The sequence below is a fragment of the Pseudophryne corroboree genome, chromosome 5 (genome assembly GCF_028390025.1).
Source record: "Pseudophryne corroboree isolate aPseCor3 chromosome 5, aPseCor3.hap2, whole genome shotgun sequence".
NCBI lineage: Eukaryota > Metazoa > Chordata > Amphibia > Anura > Myobatrachidae > Pseudophryne > Pseudophryne corroboree.
This window is the reverse complement of record NC_086448.1, coordinates 53,602,243-53,623,864: the sequence shown is the minus strand read 5'-3', so window position 1 is coordinate 53,623,864 and position 21,622 is coordinate 53,602,243. Positions and strand designations below refer to the sequence as shown.

General features: G+C 49.3%; 1 protein-coding gene across 2 annotated transcripts in view; it reads right to left on the bottom strand.

The window, feature by feature from the left end:
- ADCY8 (adenylate cyclase 8) overlaps positions 1-21,622 on the bottom strand; it is a 367,020-nt gene that overhangs the window by 77,237 nt on the left and 268,161 nt on the right. For both annotated transcript variants that reach the window (XM_063921272.1, XM_063921273.1), the window contains one exon: positions 7,807-8,008. In XM_063921272.1, the coding sequence (XP_063777342.1) occupies positions 7,807-8,008 (202 nt within the window). The remainder of the gene's footprint in view (positions 1-7,806; positions 8,009-21,622) is intronic.

Here is a 21,622-nt window from a genome sequence, read left to right as displayed (position 1 = left end):
TCCATCTCTAAGGGGCTGTGGTGCTGTCACTGTGTCCATCTCTAAGGGGCTGTGGTGCTGTTACTGTATCCATCTCTAAGGGGCTGTGGTGCTGTTACTGTATCCATCTCTAAGGGGCTGTGGTGCTGTTACTGTATCCATCTCTAAGGGGCTGTGGTGCTGTTACTGTGTCCATCCCTAAAACGCTGTGGTGCTGTCACTGTGTCCATCTCTAAGGGGCTGTGGTGCTGTCACTGTGTCCATCTCTAAGGGGCTGTGGTGCTGTCACTGTGTCCATCTCTAAGGGGCTGTGGTGCTGTCACTGTGTCCATCTCTAAGGGGCTGTGGTGCTGTCACTGTGTCCATCTCTAAGGGGCTGTGGTGCTGTCACTGTGTCCATCTCTAAGGGGCTGTGGTGCTGTTACTGTGTCCATCTCTAAGGGGCTGTGGTGCTGTTACTGTGTCCATCTCTAAGGGGCTGTGGTGCTGTCACTGTGTCCATCTCTAAGGGGCTGTGGTGCTGTCACTGTATCCATCTCTAAGGGGCTGTGGTGCTGTCACTGTGTCCATCTCTAAGGGTCTGTGGTGCTGTCACTGTGTCCATCTCTAAGGGGCTGTGGTGCTGTCACTGTGTCCATCTCTAAGGGGCTGTGGTGCTGTCACTGTGTCCATCTCTAAGGGGCTGTGGTGCTGTCACTGTGTCCATCTCTAAGGGGCTGTGGTGCTGTCACTGTGTCCATCTCTAAGGGGCTGTGGTGCTGTCACTGTGTCCATCTCTAAGGGGCTGTGGTGCTGTCACTGTGTCCATCTCTAAGGGGCTGTGGTGCTGTCACTGTGTCCATCTCTAAGGGGCTGTGGTGCTGTCACTGTATCCATCTCTAAGGGGCTGTGGTGCTGTTACTGTGTCCATCCCTAAAACGCTGTGGTGCTGTCACTGTGTCCATCTCTAAGGGGCTGTGGTGCTGTCACTGTGTCCATCTCTAAGGGGCTGTGGTGCTGTCACTGTGTCCATCTCTAAGGGGCTGTGGTGCTGTTACTGTGTCCATCTCTAAGGGGCTGTGGTGCTGTTACTGTGTCCATCTCTAAGGGGCTGTGGTGCTGTCACTGTGTCCATCTCTAAGGGGCTGTGGTGCTGTCACTGTATCCATCTCTAAGGGGCTGTGGTGCTGTCACTGTGTCCATCTCTAAGGGTCTGTGGTGCTGTCACTGTGTCCATCTCTAAGGGGCTGTGGTGCTGTCACTGTGTCCATCTCTAAGGGGCTGTGGTGCTGTCACTGTGTCCATCTCTAAGGGGCTGTGGTGCTGTCACTGTGTCCATCTCTAAGGGGCTGTGGTGCTGTCACTGTATCCATCTCTAAGGGGCTGTGGTGCTGTTACTGTGTCCATCCCTAAAACGCTGTGGTGCTGTCACTGTGTCCATCTCTAAGGGGCTGTGGTGCTGTCACTGTATCCATCTCTAAGGGGCTGTGGTGCTGTCACTGTGTCCATCTCTAAGGGGCTGTGGTGCTGTCACTGTATCCATCTCTAAGGGGCTGTGGTGCTGTCACTGTGTCCATCTCTAAGGGGCTGTGGTGCTGTCACTGTGTCCATCTCTAAGGGGCTGTGGTGCTGTTACTGTGTCCATCCCTAAAACGCTGTGGTGCTGTCACTGTGTCCATCTCTAGGGGGCTGTGGTGCTGTCACTGTATCCATCTCTAAGGGGCTGTGGTGCTGTCACTGTGTCCATCTCTAAGGGGCTGTGGTGCTGTCACTGTATCCATCTCTAAGGGGCTGTGGTGCTGTCACTGTGTCCATCTCTAAGGGGCTGTGGTGCTGTCACTGTGTCCATCTCTAAGGGGCTGTGGTGCTGTCACTGTGTCCATCTCTAAGGGGCTGTGGTGCTGTCACTGTATCCATCTCTAAGGGGCTGTGGTGCTGTTACTGTGTCCATCCCTAAAACGCTGTGGTGCTGTCACTGTGTCCATCTCTAAGGGGCTGTGGTGCTGTCACTGTGTCCATCTCTAAGGGGCTGTGGTGCTGTCACTGTGTTCATCGGTAAGGGGCTGTGGTGCTGTCACTGTGTCCATCTGTAAGGGGCTGTGGTGCTGTCACTGTGTGTATCTGTAAGGGGCTGTGGTGCTGTCACTGTGTCCATCTCTAAGGGGCTGTGGTGCTGTTACTGTGTCCATCTCTAAGGGGCTGTGGTGCTGTCACTGTGTCCATCTCTAAGGGGCTGTGGTGCTGTCACTGTATCCATCTCTAAGGGGCTGTGGTGCTGTCACTGTGTCCATCTCTAAGGGGCTGTGGTGCTGTCACTGTGTCCATCTCTAAGGGGCTGTGGTGCTGTCACTGTGTCCATCTCTAAGGGGCTGTGGTGCTGTTACTGTGTCCATCTCTAAGGGGCTGTGGTGCTGTCACTGTGTCCATCTCTAAGGGGCTGTGGTGCTGTCACTGTATCCATCTCTAAGGGGCTGTGGTGCTGTCACTGTGTCCATCTCTAAGGGGCTGTGGTGCTGTTACTGTGTCCATCTCTAAGGGGCTGTGGTGCTGTCACTGTATCCATCTCTAAGGGGCTGTGGTGCTGTCACTGTGTCCATCTCTAAGGGGCTGTGGTGCTGTCACTGTATCCATCTCTAAGGGGCTGTGGTGCTGTCACTGTATCCATCTCTAAGGGGCTGTGGTGCTGTCACTGTGTCCATCTCTAAGGGGCTGTGGTGCTGTCACTGTGTCCATCTCTAAGGGGCTGTGGTGCTGTCACTGTGTCCATCTCTAAGGGGCTGTGGTGCTGTCACTGTGTCCATCTCTAAGGGGCTGTGGTGCTGTCACTGTGTCCATCTCTAAGGTGCTGTGCTGCTGGGGCTGTGTCCATCTCTAAGGGGCTGTGGTGCTGTCACTGTATCCATCTCTAAGGTGCTGTGGTGCTGTCACTGTGTCCATCTCTAAGGGGCTGTGGTGCTGTCACTGTGTCCATCTCTAAGGGGCTGTGGTGCTGTCACTGTGTCCATCTCTAAGGGGCTGTGGTGCTGTCACTGTGTCCATCTCTAAGGGGCTGTGGTGCTGTCACTGTGTCCATCTCTAAGGGGCTGTGGTGCTGTCACTGTATCCATCTCTAAGGGGCTGTGGTGCTGTTACTGTATCCATCTCTAAGGGGCTGTGGTGCTGTTACTGTGTCCATCCCTAAAACGCTGTGGTGCTGTCACTGTGTCCATCTCTAAGGGGCTGTGGTGCTGTCACTGTGTCCATCTCTAAGGGGCTGTGGTGCTGTCACTGTGTTCATCGGTAAGGGGCTGTGGTGCTGTCACTGTGTCCATCTGTAAGGGGCTGTGGTGCTGTCACTGTGTGTATCTGTAAGGGGCTGTGGTGCTGTCACTGTGTCCATCTGTAAGGGGCTGTGGTGCTGTCACTGTATCCATCTCTAAGGGGCTGTGGTGCTGTCACTGTGTCCATCTCTAAGGGGCTGTGGTGCTGTCACTGTATCCATCTCTAAGGGGCTGTGGTGCTGTCACTGTATCCATCTCTAAGGGGCTGTGGTGCTGTCACTGTGTCCATCTCTAAGGGGCTGTGGTGCTGTCACTGTGTCCATCTCTAAGGGGCTGTGGTGCTGTCACTGTGTCCATCTCTAAGGGGCTGTGGTGCTGTCACTGTGTCCATCTCTAAGGGGCTGTGGTGCTGTTACTGTGTCCATCTCTAAGGGGCTGTGGTGCTGTTACTGTGTCCATCTCTAAGGGGCTGTGGTGCTGTCACTGTGTCCATCTCTAAGGGGCTGTGGTGCTGTCACTGTATCCATCTCTAAGGGGCTGTGGTGCTGTCACTGTGTCCATCTCTAAGGGTCTGTGGTGCTGTCACTGTGTCCATCTCTAAGGGGCTGTGGTGCTGTCACTGTGTCCATCTCTAAGGGGCTGTGGTGCTGTCACTGTGTCCATCTCTAAGGGGCTGTGGTGCTGTCACTGTGTCCATCTCTAAGGGGCTGTGGTGCTGTCACTGTGTCCATCTCTAAGGGGCTGTGGTGCTGTCACTGTGTCCATCTCTAAGGGGCTGTGGTGCTGTCACTGTGTCCATCTCTAAGGGGCTGTGGTGCTGTCACTGTGTCCATCTCTAAGGGGCTGTGGTGCTGTCACTGTATCCATCTCTAAGGGGCTGTGGTGCTGTTACTGTGTCCATCCCTAAAACGCTGTGGTGCTGTCACTGTGTCCATCTGTAAGGAGCTGTGGTGGTATCACTGTGTTCATCGGTAAGGGGCTGTGGTGCTGTCACTGATTCCATCTCTAGGGGGCTGTGGTGCTGTCACTGTGTGTATCTGTAAGGGGCTGTGGTGCTGTCACTGTGTCCATCTCTAGGGGGCTGTGGTGCTGTCACTGATTCCATCTCTAGGGGGCTGTGGTGCTGTCACTGTGTGTATCTGTAAGGAGCTGTGGTGGTATCACTGTGTTCATCGGTAAGGGGCTGTGGTGCTGTCACTGATTCCATCTCTAGGGGGCTGTGGTGCTGTCACTGTGTGCATCTGTAAGGGGCTGCGGTGGTATCACTGTGTTCATCGGAAAGGGGCTGTGCTGTCACTGTGTCCATCTAAGTGGCTGTGCTGTATCCATCCACAAGCTGTTTCCAGTCCCCTTAGTCTAATCCCATCACAATGGTGCTGCACTGATTCCGCAGGAGCCACCCACTGCGTTCACAGTGTGACTCCATATTTGTCAGCAAAAAAAGATTTTATTAAATAAAAAAAGTAAAAAAAAAGTTCAAGAAATAAAAAATGTTTGTATTTGTACTGTGCTGCGCACTGCACCCCAGTACACAGAGGCGTAGCTAGGGTTTTCGGAGCCAAGGGCAAGATGGAAAATGGCGCCCCCCCCCCAAAAAAAAAGAAAAGAAGCATGTGTGCGCGCGGCGGAAAAATGGGCGTGGTCACACACCAGAAGGGGTGTGGTCACGCACCAGAAGGGGTGTGGCCACTGAAAATGGCCCACAGTGCCAGTTACATTGCCCCACAGTGCCAGATACATTGCCCCACAGTGCCAGATACATGCCCCACAGTGCCAGTTACATTGCCCCACAGTGCCAGTTACATTGCCCCACAGTGCCAGATACATGACCCACAGTGCGTTACATTGCCCCACAGTGCCAGATACATGCCCCACAGTGCCAGATACATGCCCCACAGTGCCAGTTACATTGCCCCACAGTGCCAGTTACATTGCCCCACAGTGCCAGATACATGCACACGTGCAAGATACATGCCCCACAGTGCCAGTTACATTGCCCCACAGTGCCAGATACATGCCTCACAGTGCCAGATACATGCCCCACAGTGCCAGTTACATTGCCCCACAGTGCCAGTTACATTGCCCCACAGTGCCAGATACATGCTCCACAGTGCCAGTTACATTGCCCCACAGTGCCAGTTAAATTGCCCCACAGTGCCAGATACATGCCCCACAGTGCCAGTTACATTGCCCCATAGTGCCAGTTACATTGCCCCACAGTGCCAGATAAATGCCCCACTGTGCCAGTTACATGCCCCACTCAGTGCCAGTTACTGTGCCAGTTACACGCCCCACTCAGTGCCAGTTACATGCCCCACTCAGTGCCGGATACATGCCCCCCTGTGCACCCCCCCCCCCCCCGGTCACTCACCGCTTGTTGATATGTGAGGGGAGGAGAGCGCAGCGCCTCTCCTTCCCCTCTCCGCTCCAGGTCTCCGGCGGCTGTATGGCGCCGGTTCGCTAGCCAATCAGAGCTTGCAGACCGGAATCCAATCAGGAGCCGGTCCGCAAGCTCTGATTGGCTAACGCCGCCGGAGACCGGACACAGCAGCGCTGCTGGCAGCGGCGGCAAGGGGAGGGAGAGACGCTGCGCTCTCCTCCCCTCACATTTCGGCGTGACGGGGGCGAGTGGGGCATGATGCCCTGGCCGCCGGCGGCGCCCCCTCTCCTGGGCCTACCAAGGCGCCCAGGGCACGTGCCCCACTCGCCCTACCCTTGTTACGCCTCTGCCAGTACACTGCAGTTACCCACGTGCATGTGTATAAAAGTGGTCTGACTCCATATAGTGTGAGCCAGGCTGCCAATTTATAAAAATAAAACTTGTTGCATCTGTTTGTACTGTGCACCGCACCCCAGTACGCTGTGGTAATGTTTCATAGATGTGCTATAAACTGCTGTGTGTTTGTGCCGCTGCTCTGTCGCTTAGCAACCAGCCAGCTCACTGCAGCCTTTGGCCAATATTGGTGAAAACAATATTGTGAGCTGTTACCTTTTCCCAAACGTTCTACTTGCAGAACACAGGAGAGAACTACATATATCACAGCTTTTTACGTGCGCTCAGAGGCTTCTCTCATGCAGCTGCTGTACTGACATCCTGCATGGTGACAGCAACGTTTAGAATGTTGTAACACAGTTGCCCTGGAGATACAACTGCATACAAGGATGCAGCCAGCAGCTACGATGTGCCCATGAAATGATCACGACACGCCCACGTTTGAGTAGCTACCCCCGTTAGATCCCATTATTGCACACACACACTATTACAAATCCTCACTGTGACCGCCATCAGTCATCAACCGTGGCGGGGGTCTCCGTAATGTGTCTCGAACGCACGCACAGTAGAAAAGAATCGCTCAGCTCAATTTCGCATTGAGCCCAATCTCGGAATCAGGCCCTTCGTTGCATGAAGTTGATGTAAAACAAAAGATTGTTGCTACTTTATAATTGCAGTTAAATCAATGTACAATAATAGGTATTTATGAATATTATTTTAGAAGACCGGTTGATGATCTGTACGTTTTCACTATGTCTCCTCTTCTCTCCCATCCTTATACTTTCTTCCCATGTTTCCCAAATCAAATGAATGTATGCAGTACCTATCACAAAGCTGCCAGGTTTCCTAAATTCAGACCAAATAGGGATTTGGATGGCGTTGGGACTTTAACAAAAGGGCGTGTTCTGAGGCAGATTGGATGTTGTGATTGGGTAGACTGGATGTTGTGATTGGGCAGATTGGATGTTGTGATTGGGCAGACTGGATGTTGTGATTGGGCAGATTGGATGTTGTGATTGGGTAGGTGACTTTGGTAGAACAGCGGAAAAGGTTTTGGATCACTTGCTGCACATCCGAGTGAACCCTAAGGTCACGTGACCAGCCAGCGAAGCTTCGTTTCTGAGGCCCAGAAATCTTCGGCCTTTGCACTCCCACAAAACACTCTGGTCAAATAGGGAAGTGTGACTCCCTATTTGACTCCCAAATCACCCTGAGCAGCGAATTTTTTTTTCTCCATTTTTCGCTTATGCTACGGAAAACTGGCATAAAAATTATAAAAACATCAACAAATAGTACAGTGCTCAACTTTGTACATTTTAGAAGTGTATTCAATTCTTATATCAACTCAGCATATATAGAACTAAGGGGGACATGTACTAAACAGTGACAAGAGTGGAGAAGTGAGCCACTGGAGAAGTTGCCCATGGCAACCAATCAGCTGCTCTGTATACTTTTATAGTATGCAACTTATAAATGCAACGTCAATGCTGATTGGTTGCCATGGGAACTTCTCCACTGGCTCACTTCTCCACTTTTATCAGTGCTTAGTAAATCTCCCCGTAAGCTCTGGATTCTAACATTATACTTGGGGGTACGTTTACAACGCAGCTGCTTTCGCAATCCACCACTTCTCGGCGTGCTTAACCCCTGGAAATTTAAGACAACAACTATAATAAAAGCAAAACGCGTCGTGTATTAAATATCATTGCCATTTTACTTAGACACGACGGCGTGCAATGGTAGTCTATGTACTTGTTTCGCCCACCGCAGCTCACCCACCACAACACGGATAATTCTGGTCAAGAAATTGCTTACAATATTGATTACAGCTCCGAGGAAGTTGATCAGAATGGATGCAAAGATGATGACGTTCCTGGCCAAGTAGGTCTCGTTAATCCAGCAGCAGGTCTTCCGGAGCACCAGGGGCAAACACTTGTAATCCTCGGCGGTGGTGATCAAGACGAGCGCAGAGTGCAGCATTATCAGTATGGAAAACTGAATCACCATCGGCATCAACCTGCAAAAGGGGAAATACATTTAGCATTCAGTGGAGAATACTGGAAGTGAGGGGATTTCCATTCAGAACACTTGCAAAGACTAAGCCGAACGCTATAATGTGCACCCGACAATGACCATGTCAGAGCTGGGGTTTTAGGGGGACATTTACTAAGCAGTGATAAAAGTGGAGAAGTGAGCCAGTGGAGAAGTTCCCGTGGCAACCAATCAGCATTGATGTAACATTTATCATTTGCATACTATAAAAGTATACAGAGCAGCTGATTGGTTGCCATGGGCAGCTTCTCCACTGGCTCACTGCTCCACTTTTATCACCGCATAGTACATGTCCCCCTTAGTCTTTTCAGATTCGTTGAAAACATGTTTTTCAAATGCTTTTAGAGTCTCATTGTGGAAACTGCCATTCAAAGGCCCGGTCAGCTGTATCCATTTTTGGTTCGTAAATAACAAGTATGGACACAATAGCAATTTCACAGACCTTATCTGGCACCGCACACTGGTATAAGACGTAATTTTAACATAATCATCATCATCATCATATTTAAACAACAAAGACAATTGTTTAATGCGTTAGTGCCACTTCAATCAAACCGCAACCATCATTTAACACCCTGCAAATGCTCACTTTTGGATTTATACATTCCCATAATTTCTATTAGGGATTAAACCATGACATATAAACATTTACCCCTGATGAAGTCCACGGGACGAAACGCGTTGGTAGACCCGACTGACCTCATGCTCTACATAACTTAGGGGACTTTCTTAATCTTGTGCTATTGTAAATGTTTATGGTTATTACTATTTTTTATGTGTAATAAGTGTTATGTTAATAAGTTGTTATCCCTCCTATAAAATAAATTATATACTCCTACACGGTTAATACTGTTTGTATACATAGTTTGATCCTTAAAGGAAATGATGGGACCATATGAAGAACAACAGTGAGTATATATATTTATTTATATAAAATCTTTAATTTGTTAGCAGCATGGAGCTTTCTGAGCCTGATTGTGGGTCACTCGCAAGTCAGAAAATGGATATCCAGTCAGATGAGTAATGTCAGCGTACTGTATCTCTGTGCTGTCAATTCTGGAGTCAATGGGGGTCATTTCAAGTTGATCGCTAGCTGCCGTTGTTCGCTGCGTAGCGATCAGTGAAAAAAACGGCTAATCTGCGCATGCATATGCACCGCAATGCGCACGTGCAGCGGGTACAAAGTCCTTTGTGGTTTTGCACTGGTTCTAGCGATGATTCCAAACGCACAGCCGATCGCAAGGAGATTGACATGAAGTGGGTGTTTCCGGGTGTCAACTGACCGTTTTCAGGGAGTGCTTCGAAAAACGCAGGCGTGCCTGGAAAAACGCAGGCGTGGCTGGGCGGGTGTGTGACGGCAAAAGCCGTCCCTCCGTCGTTAAAATCAATGCACACGAAGAGTAACTACAGGGCTGGCCTTGTTTTGCACAAAAAGATTTTGCAGGCGCTCTGCTGCACAAGCGTTAGCACTTCTGCAAAGACGAAATACACTCCCCAGTGGGCGGCGGCATAGCGTTTGCGCGGCTGCTAAAAACTGCTAGCGAGTGATCAACTCGGAATGACCCCCATTGTCAGCTCGACCTTGCAGACCAGTACATGGGACATAATGTGACGTCATACATAAACTTTTATATATATATATATATATATATATATATATATATATATATAGGTTCCATTGTTTCAAAAGAATAATTAGTGACCGTTTGTTACCCGACCTGCCTTGCACAATAGTGATTTTCATGATTTTGGACATATAAGGTAATTGGCTGATACTGGTAAGACAGAAACAACTATTAAACTACCAGCACTGGGACTGTATCGTTTTTCTTTCTTGAGCATGCACGCACCAGTAAGTGACCAGTTAGGTGGATAATGGCATAGGGCAGTTGTATAGTGGACTCACAGTTGTACACTGACGCAATTGCGATTCTCTAGGCTACGTAGCTGCTAATGTCGGCAAGCTGCCTCCCAGAATGAAAAGAGCTGAGAAGCAGAATCTACAATCCATACTGAATAGGGTCCTAAATACATACTGTACGTCTCTGCACATTAGTGGGTCAATGCACTAAGGCTTGGAGAGAGATAAAGTACCAGCCAATCAGCTCCTAGCTGTCATTTTCCAAACACAACCTGTAACATGGCAGGTTGGAGCTGACTGGCTGGTACGCTCGCCTCTTTATCACGCTCCAAGCTCTGCACATTGGACTCTGCACCAGGTAAAGCTCTGCACATTGGACTCTGCACCAGGTAAAGCTCTGCACATTAGACTTTGCACCAGGTAAAGCTCTGCACATTAGACTTTGCACCAGGTAAAGCTCTGCACATTAGACTTTGCACCAGGTAAAGCTCTGCACATTAGACTTTGCACCAGGTAAAGCTCTGCACATTAGACTTTGCACCAGGTAAAGCTCTGCACATTAGACTTTGTACCAGGTAAAGCTCTGCACATTAGACTTTGCACCAGGTAAAGCTCTGCACATTAGACTTTGTACCAGGTAAAGCTCTGCACATTAGACTCTGCACCAGGTAAAGCTCTGCACTTTAGACTTTGTACCAGGTAAAGCTCTGCACATTAGACTTTGTACCAGGTAAAGCTCTGCACATTAGACTCTGCACCAGGTAAAGCTCTGCACATTAGACTTTGCACCAGGTAAAGCTCTGCACATTAGACTTTGCACCAGGTAAAGCTCTGTGTATTAGACTCTGCACCAGGTAAAGCTCTGCACATTAGACTTTGCACCAGGTAAAGCTCTGCACATTGGACTCTGCACCAGGTAAAGCTTTGCGCATTAGACTTTGCACCAGGTAAAGCTCTGCACATTAGACTTTGTACCAGGTAAAGCTCTGCACATTAGACTTTGCACCAGGTAAAGCTCTGCACATTAGACTCTGCACCAGGTAAAGCTCTGCACATTAGACTCTGTACCAGGTAAAGCTCTGCACATTGGACTCTGCACCAGGTAAAGCTCTGTGCATTAGACTTTGCACCAGGTAAAGCTCTGCACATTAGACTTTGTACCAGGTAAAGCTCTGCACATTAGACTTTGCACCAGGTAAAGCTCTGCACAAATGACTCTGCACCAGGTAAAGCTCTGCACAATAGACTCTTCACCAGGTAAAGCTCTGCACATTAGACTCTTCACCAAGTAAAGCTCTGCACATCAGACTCTGCACCAGGTAAAGCTCTGTCCATTAATCTTTGTACCAGGTAAAGCTCTGCACATTAGACTTTGCACAAGGTAAAGCTCTGCACATTTGACTCTGCACCAGGTAAAGCTCTGCACATTAGACTTTGCACCAGTTATGGTTAAACATATTTGATGCTACTGTAGTTAAGGTTCAGTTCAATATATTTAGCAGAATATAATACTTGGAAGCAGAGTCTTTAAATAGAGTATAAACACTGGACATATAGTACTGCGGATAGTACACGGCAGCCATTTGTACTTGGCCCAGTATATAATTTCAAGCATCAGATATGGTTTACAACTGTATACGTGCATATGAAAAACTGTCTACTAACTTTGTAGCGTACTCTGAGTGAGATGTTGGACACGTTTGTTGACTTCTGTAGCCCGCCGTGTTAGCTGTCTACTGAAGCAGAAATGAGGTGTACTGCCGGCATATATAGTTCAGGGAATATACTATAAAGCAGATATCATATGGACAGCCCATCCAAATACACACAAATAAAAGGAGGGGGTCTCTGTTACGCATGGTATGTGCAATAAGCTATGTATGAAGTGGCTGACAATGTGACATGTGAAATGACAGGACCAGTCTGTGGGTGCCCCAGCACAGAGAGGGGTTGGATACTCATTACTGGAGCCTGGACATGTCTAGGGACCGAGGCCTGCGTGGGAGTTGCCTTAAGTTATTTATTTTTTAATAATCTTTCATTGTGTTACCTGTCTTATGATTTTCATGCGTGGGTGGAAATGCTGTGCCTGTAATTGTACAGTCATCAGGACTGGTTCCGATGGCCGGGCTGTACGTGCCTCACATTTCCCATTTGTGACTGACCAGTGACAGAGAACTTCATGACATAATCATTGTCTCACAAGACTGCTTATACAGTACCTCCCCCAGGCTGGACTCCGGCTGCTGTGGCTCAGAACATTTTTAATAAGTTTGTTAGACAATGAGCAACACTGTCTGGTAAATATTAATAAACACAATCCCTATTGTGAGAAAAAAAAACCATAACATGATGTGACTGTGGAAGGGCATGATGAGAGGTTATCCTGAGGCTGAGAAGGGCATGATGAGGCTAGGGAAGGCATGATGAGGCTATGGAAGGCATGATGAGGCTAGGGAAGGCATGATGAGGCTAGGGAAGGCATAATGAGGCTTGGGAAGGCATGATGAGGCTTGGGAAGGCATGATGAGGCTTGGGAAGGCATGATGAGGCTGAGAAGGGCATGACGAGGCTGAGAAGGCAATGATGAGGCTAGGCTAGGCATGATGAGGCTTGGGGAGGCATGATAAGGCTTTGGAAGGCATGATGAGACTGAGAAGGGCATGATGGGGCTAGAGAAAGCATGATGAGGCTGGGGAGGGCACGATGAGGCCGGGGAGGGCATGGTTTGGCTGAGAAGGACATTATGAGGCTAGGGAAGGCATAATGAGACTAGGGAGGCATGATGAGGCTAGAAAAGGCATGATGAGGCTGGGGAGGGTATAGTGTGGCTGAGAAGGGCATGATGAGGCTAGGGAAGGCATGATGAGGCTGGAGAGGGCAGGGTGTGGCTGAGAAGGTCATGATGAAGCTGGGAAGGGCATGATTAGGCTAGGGAAGGCATGTTGAGGCTGGGAAGGGCATGAAGAGGCTAGAGACTAAGAAGGGTATGATGTGGATGGGAAGGGCACAAAGAAAATGAAGAGGGCATGACTAGGCTGGGGAGGAAATTATGAGGCTGGGGAGGGCATAGTGCAACTGGGGAGGGCATGATAAGGCTGGGGTGGGGGGTATCTTGAGACTAGGAAGGTTATGAGGAGGATGGGAAGGGCATGATGAAAATGGAGAGGGCATGATTAGGTTGGGGAGGAAATGATGAGGCTTCATGACATAATCATTGTCTCACAAGACTGCTTATACCTTCCCCAGGCTGGACACCGGCTGCTGTGGCTCAAAATATTTTGAATACGTTTGTTAGACAATGAGCAGCACTGTCTGGTAAATATTAAAAAACACAATCCCTATTATGAGAAAAAAAAACATAACATGATGTGACTGTGGAAGGGCATGATGAGAGGTTATCATGAGGCTGAGAAGGGCATGATGAGGTTAGGGAAGGAATAATGAGGCTAGGAAAGGCATGATGAGGCTCAGAAGGGCATGATAAGGCTAGGGGAGGCATGATGAGGCCGGGGAGGGCAGGGTGTGGCTGAGAAGGTCAGGATGAGGCTGGGAAGGGCATGATGAGACTAGGAAAGGCATGTTGAGGCTGGTGAGGGCATGAAGGGGCTGGGGGGTATCTTGAGACTATGAAGTCATGATGAGGCTAAGGGAAGGCATGATGAGGCTGAGAAGGGCATGATGAGGCTATGGATGGCATGATGAGGCTGAGAAGGGCATGATGAGTCTAGGGGAGGCATGATGAGGCTGGAGTGGGCAGGGTGTGGCTGAGAAGGTCATGATGAGGCTAGGAAGGGCATGATGAGACTAGGAAAGGCATGTTGAGGCTGGTGAGGGCATGAAGAGGCTGGGAGGTATCTTGAGACTATGAAGTTATGATGAGGCTAGGGAAGGCATGATGAGGCTGAGAATGGCATGATGAGGCTAGGGATGGCATAATGAGGCTGAGAAGGAAATTATGAGGCTAGGGAAGAAATTATGAGGCTAGGCTAGGCATGATGAGGCTGTGGAGGGTATGGTGTGGCTGAGAAGGGCATAATGAGGATAGGGAAGGTATGATGTAGCTGAGAAGGGCATGATGAATCTAGAGAAGGCATGATGAGGCTGGGGAGGGCAGGGTGTAGCTAAGAAGGTCATGATGAGGCTAGGGAAGGCATGATGAGGCTGGGAAGGACATGACGAGGCTGGGGGGGGGGTATCTTGAGACTTGGAAGGGTATGATGAGGATGGGAAGGGCATGATGAAAATTAAGAGGGTATGATGAGGCTGGGGAGGAAATGATGAGGCTGGGAAAGGCATGATGATACTGGAAAGGACACGATGAGGTTGGAGAGGGCATGATAAGGCTGGTAGGAGCAATGATGCTGGGGAGGGCATGATGAGGCTGGAAAGGGCATGATGATGCTGGAAAGGGCATGATGATGCTGGAGAGGGCATGATGATGCTGAGGAGGACATGATGAGGCTGAAAAAAATCACAATGTGATTTAGTGACTGGGAAGGGCATGATGAGGCTGGGGAGGGCTTGGTGTGGCTGGGGAGGGTATGTGGGGCTGGGGGGTACCCTAAGACTAGGTAGGGTTTGATGAGGATGGAAAGGGCAGGATGAAAATGGAGGGGGCATGATGAGACTTGGGAGGAAATAATGAAGCTGGATAGGGCATGACAAGGCTGGAAATGGCATGATGAGGCTGGGAGGAGCATGATGATAATGGAGAGAGCATGATGAGGCTGGGAAGGAAATTATGAAGCTGGATAGGGCATGATGAGGCTGGAGAGGGCATGATAAGGCTGGGAGGGGCATTATTATAATGGAGAGGGCAGGATGAGGCTGGGACGGGCATGATTATAATGGAGAGGGCATGATGAGGCTGGGGAGGAAATTATGAAGCTGGATAGGGCATGATGAGGCTGGAGAGGGCATGATAAGGCTGGGAGGGGCATGATTATAATGGAGAGGGCAGGATGAGGCTGGGACGGGCATGATTATAATGGAGAGGGCATGATGAGGCTGGGGAGGAAATTATGAAGCTGGATAGGGCATGATGAGGCTGGAGAGGGCATGATAAGGCTGGGAGGAGCATGATTATAATGGAGAGGGCATGATGAGGCTGGGGAGGAAATTATGAAGCTGGATAGGGCATGATGAGGCTGGAGAGGGCAGGATGAGGCTGGGATGGGCATGATTATAATGAAGAGGGCATGATGAGGCTGGAGAGGGCATGATAAGGCTGGGGAGGAAATTATGAAGCTGGATAGGGCATGATGAGGCTGGAGAGGGCAGGATGAGGCTGGGATGGGCATGATTATAATGGAGAGGGCATGATGAGGCTGGAGAGGGCAGGATGAGGCTGGGATGGGCATGATTATAATGGAGAGGGCAGGATGAGGCTGGAGAGGGCAGGATGAGGCTGGGATGGGCATGATTATAATGGAGAGGGCAGGATGAGGCTGGGACGGGCATGATTATAATGGAGAGGGCAGGATGAGGCTGGGACGGGCATGATTATAATGGAGAGGGCATGATGAGGATGGGGAGGAAATTATGAAGCTGGATAGGGCATGATGAGGCTGGAGAGGGCATGATAAGGCTGGGAGGGGCATGATGATAATGGAGAGGGCATGATGAGGCTGAAACATTTATGAAGTGATTTAGTGACTGGGGACACCATGATGTGACTGGGGTTGACATGATGTGGCTGGGGGACGACGACGAACGGACGACATGATCTGGAATATGAAGGCATGATAATGTTGGGGTGGCATGAAGTGTACATGGCAGTGTTTTGTTTGTTTGTAGAGGGCAGCCTTGATTTAGAAACTCCCTCTTTGGAGAAGCTTCTGTCCAATTTGCCTTAAACTGGTGGTACGAAGATGCAAAATAGATAGTTAAGTATATAACATAAAGGGGAGATTCAAATGTTTGAAAAGTCAGTTGGGAGTCTGTCTAATAGACAGGGAAACACAGACACCCAACCGACTTTTCAAACATTTGAATTCCACCAAAAGTTTCTATTACACTGATTTACACTGGTTACATAAGACAACCCCTTGCATACTGACATTGCAGACAATATAAATACATATATATATCAATGCCATATTCTTCTTCAGGCATGATACTATACACCACATCTGCAAAATTTGTTACTCATAATTTATTTGCAATGAATAACTTGAGATGACTTCATTCCTCTGCCTCACAATCTGATTTAAGGCTAATTTTAAAGTCATGATAGCAATTAGCCACATGTAACTTTTCAGCTGCTAAAGAGGAATAATTGAGCAATATTTGCAATCTACAGTACAAGATGTTTCTAATGAGTACATTAGTTCAAGCAAAGTAAAATTAGTTTCACAAAACTGAAGGTTTTTAATGTCTAATTTGCTTTAGATTTTGTTTTATGTAGTCTGTGTTTCAAACCCTATGGGGAACAAGTTGGATGTATATACTGGTAAAGGAGCATTTGCTGCTATTTGACAATGTCGTCTTTGACATGAGGTCACCTCTGTGGTGGGCGTGGCCAAATGTACGAAACTATACATGTATGTAGTAGAGATGAGCGCCTGAAATTTTTCGGGTTTTGTGTTTTGGTTTTGGGTTCGGTTCCGCGGCCGTGTTTTGGGTTCGAACGCGTTTTGGCAAAACCTCACCGAATTTTTTTTGTCGGATTCGGGTGTGTTTTGGATTCGGGTGTTTTTTTCAAAAAACACTAAAAAACAGCTTAAATCATAGAATTTGGGGGTCATTTTGATCCCAAAGTATTATTAACCTCAAAAACCATAATTTACACTCATTTTCAGTCTATTCTGAATACCTCACACCTCACAATATTATTTTTAGTCCTAAAATTTGCACCGAGGTCGCTGTGTGAGTAAGATAAGCGACCCTAGTGGCCGACACAAACACCGGGCCCATCTAGGAGTGGCACTGCAGTGTCACGCAGGATGTCCCTTCCAAAAAACCCTCCCCAAACAGCACATGACGCAAAGAAAAAAAGAGGCGCAATGAGGTAGCTGTGTGAGTAAGATTAGCGACCCTAGTGGCCGACACAAACACCGGGCCCATCTAGGAGTGGCACTGCAGTGTCACGCAGGATGTCCCTTCCAAAAAACCCTCCCCAAACAGCACATGACGCAAAGAAAAAAAGAGGCGCAATGAGGTAGCTGTGTGAGTAAGATTAGCGACCCTAGTGGCCGACACAAACACCGGGCCCATCTAGGAGTGGCACTGCAGTGTCACGCAGGATGTCCCTTCCAAAAAACCCTCCCCAAACAGCACATGACGCAAAGAAAAAAAGAGGCGCAATGAGGTAGCTGTGTGAGTAAGATTAGCGACCCTAGTGGCCGACACAAACACCGGGCCCATCTAGGAGTGGCACTGCAGTGTCACGCAGGATGTCCCTTCCAAAAAACCCTCCCCAAACAGCACATGACGCAAAGAAAAAAAGAGGCGCAATGAGGTAGCTGTGTGAGTAAGATTAGCGACCCTAGTGGCCGACACAAACACCGGGCCCATCTAGGAGTGGCACTGCAGTGTCACGCAGGATGTCCCTTCCAAAAAACCCTCCCCAAACAGCACATGACGCAAAGAAAAAAAGAGGCGCAATGAGGTAGCTGTGTGAGTAAGATTAGCGACCCTAGTGGCCGACACAAACACCGGGCCCATCTAGGAGTGGCACTGCAGTGTCACGCAGGATGTCCCTTCCAAAAAACCCTCCCCAAACAGCACATGACGCAAAGAAAAAAAGAGGCGCAATGAGGTAGCTGTGTGAGTAAGATTAGCGACCCTAGTGGCCGACACAAACACCGGGCCCATCTAGGAGTGGCACTGCAGTGTCACGCAGGATGTCCCTTCCAAAAAACCCTCCCCAAACAGCACATGACGCAAAGAAAAAAAGAGGCGCAATGAGGTAGCTGTGTGAGTAAGATTAGCGACCCTAGTGGCCGACACAAACACCGGGCCCATCTAGGAGTGGCACTGCAGTGTCACGCAGGATGTCCCTTCCAAAAAACCCTCCCCAAACAGCACATGACGCAAAGAAAAAAAGAGGCGCAATGAGGTAGCTGTGTGAGTAAGATTAGCGACCCTAGTGGCCGACACAAACACCGGGCCCATCTAGGAGTGGCACTGCAGTGTCACGCAGGATGTCCCTTCCAAAAAACCCTCCCCAAACAGCACATGACGCAAAGAAAAAAAGAGGCGCAATGAGGTAGCTGTGTGAGTAAGATTAGCGACCCTAGTGGCCGACACAAACACCGGGCCCATCTAGGAGTGGCACTGCAGTGTCACGCAGGATGTCCCTTCCAAAAAACCCTCCCCAAACAGCACATGACGCAAAGAAAAAAAGAGGCGCAATGAGGTAGCTGTGTGAGTAAGATTAGCGACCCTAGTGGCCGACACAAACACCGGGCCCATCTAGGAGTGGCACTGCAGTGTCACGCAGGATGTCCCTTCCAAAAAACCCTCCCCAAACAGCACATGACGCAAAGAAAAAAAGAGGCGCAATGAGGTAGCTGTGTGAGTAAGATTAGCGACCCTAGTGGCCGACACAAACACCGGGCCCATCTAGGAGTGGCACTGCAGTGTCACGCAGGATGTCCCTTCCAAAAAACCCTCCCCAAACAGCACATGACGCAAAGAAAAAAAGAGGCGCAATGAGGTAGCTGTGTGAGTAAGATTAGCGACCCTAGTGGCCGACACAAACACCGGGCCCATCTAGGAGTGGCACTGCAGTGTCACGCAGGATGTCCCTTCCAAAAAACCCTCCCCAAACAGCACATGACGCAAAGAAAAAAAGAGGCGCAATGAGGTAGCTGTGTGAGTAAGATTAGCGACCCTAGTGGCCGACACAAACACCGGGCCCATCTAGGAGTGGCACTGCAGTGTCACGCAGGATGTCCCTTCCAAAAAACCCTCCCCAAACAGCACATGACGCAAAGAAAAAAAGAGGCGCAATGAGGTAGCTGTGTGAGTAAGATTAGCGACCCTAGTGGCCGACACAAACACCGGGCCCATCTAGGAGTGGCACTGCAGTGTCACGCAGGATGTCCCTTCCAAAAAAACCCTCCCCAATCAGCACATGATGCAAAGAAAAAGAAAAGAAAAAAGAGGTGCAAGATGGAATTGTCCTTGGGCCCTCCCACCCACCCTTATGTTGTATAAACAAAACAGGACATGCACACTTTAACCAACCCATCATTTCAGTGACAGGGTCTGCCACACGACTGTGACTGATATGACGGGTTGGTTTGGACCCCCCCCAAAAAAGAAGCAATTAATCTCTCCTTGCACAAACTGGCTCTACAGAGGCAAGATGTCCACCTCATCTTCACCCTCCGATATATCACCGTGTACATCCCCCTCCTCACAGATTATCAATTCGTCCCCACTGGAATCCACCATCTCAGCTCCCTGTGTACTTTGTGGAGGCAATTGCTGCTGGTCAATGTCTCCGCGGAGGAATTGATTATAATTAATTTTAATGAACATCATCTTCTCCACATTTTCTGGATGTAACCTCGTACGCCGATTGCTGACAAGGTGAGCGGCGGCACTAAACACTCTTTCGGAGTACACACTTGTGGGAGGGCAACTTAGGTAGAATAAAGCCAGTTTGTGCAAGGGCCTCCAAATTGCCTCTTTTTCCTGCCAGTATAAGTACGGACTGTGTGACGTGCCTACTTGGATGCGGTCACTCATATAATCCTCCACCATTCTATCAATGTTGAGAGAATCATATGCAGTGACAGTAGACGACATGTCCGTAATCGTTGTCAGGTCCTTCAGTCCGGACCAGATGTCAGCATCAGCAGTCGCTCCAGACTGCCCTGCATCACCGCCAGCGGGTGGGCTCGGAATTCTGAGCCTTTTCCTCGCACCCCCAGTTGCGGGAGAATGTGAAGGAGGAGATGTTGACAGGTCGCGTTCCGCTTGACTTGACAATTTTGTCACCAGCAGGTCTTTCAACCCCAGCAGACCTGTGTCTGCCGGAAAGAGAGATCCAAGGTAGGCTTTAAATCTAGGATCGAGCACGGTGGCCAAAATGTAGTGCTCTGATTTCAACAGATTGACCACCCGTGAATCCTTGTTAAGCGAATTAAGGGCTGCATCCACAAGTCCCACATGCCTAGCGGAATCGCTCCCTTTTAGCTCCTTCTTCAATGCCTCCAGCTTCTTCTGCAAAAGCCTGATGAGGGGAATGACCTGACTCAGGCTGGCAGTGTCTGAACTGACTTCACGTGTGGCAAGTTCAAAGGGCATCAGAACCTTGCACAACGTTGAAATCATTCTCCACTGCACTTGAGACAGGTGCATTCCACCTACTATATCGTGCTCAATTGTATAGGCTTGAATGGCCTTTTGCTGCTCCTCCAACCTCTGAAGCATATAGAGGGTTGAATTCCACCTCGTTACCACTTCTTGCTTCAGATGATGGCAGGGCAGGTTCAGTAGTTTTTGGTGGTGCTCCAGTTTTCTGTACGTGGTGCCTGTACGCCGAAAGTGTCCCGCAATTCTTCTGGCCACCGACAGCATCTCTTGCACGCCCCTGTCGTTTTTTAAAAAATTCTGCACCACCAAATTCAAGGTATGTGCAAAACATGGGACGTGCTGGAATTTGCCCATATTTAATGCACACACAATATTGCTGGCGTTGTCCGATGCCACAAATCCACAGGAGAGTCCAATTGGGGTAAGCCATTCCGCGATGATCTTCCTCAGTTGCCGTAAGAGGTTTTCAGCTGTGTGCGTATTCTGGAAAGCGGTGATACAAAGCGTAGCCTGCCTAGGAAAGAGTTGGCGTTTGCGAGATGCTGCTACTGGTGCCGCCGCTGCTGTTCTTGTGGCGGGAGTCCATACATCTACCCAGTGGGCTGTCACAGTCATATAGTCCTGACCCTGCCCTGCTCCACTTGTCCACATGTCCGTGGTTAAGTGGACATTGGGTACAACTGCATTTTTTAGGAGACTGGTGAGTCTTTTTCTGACGTCCGTGTACATTCTCGGTATCGCCTGCCTAGAGAAGTGGAACCTAGATGGTATTTGGTAACGGGGGCACACTGCCTCAATAAATTGTCTAGTTCCCTGTGAACTAACGGCGGATACCGGACGCACGTCTAACACCAACATAGTTGTCAAGGACTCAGTTATCCGCTTTGCAGTAGGATGACTGCTGTGATATTTCATCTTCCTCGCAAAGGACTGTTGAACAGTCAATTGCTTACTGGAAGTAGTACAAGTGGGCTTACGACTTCCCCTCTGGGATGACCATCGACTCCCAGCGGCAACAACAGCAGCGCCAGCAGCAGTAGGCGTTACACGCAAGGATGCATCGGAGGAATCCCAGGCAGGAGAGGACTCGTCAGACTTGCCAGTGACATGGCCTGCAGGACTATTGGCATTCCTGGGGAAGGAGGAAATTGACACTGAGGGAGTTGGTGGGGTGGTTTGCGTGAGCTTGGTTACAAGACGAAGGGATTTACTGGTCAGTGGACTGCTTCCGCTGTCACCCAAAGTTTTTGAACTTGTCACTGACTTATTATGAATGCGCTGCAGGTGACGTATAAGGGAGGATGTTCCGAGGTGGTTAACGTCCTTACCCCTACTTATTACAGCTTGACAAAGGGAACACACGGCTTGACACCTGTTGTCCGCATTTCTGGTGAAATACCTCCACACCGAAGAGCTGATTTTTTTGGTATTTTCACCTGGCATGTC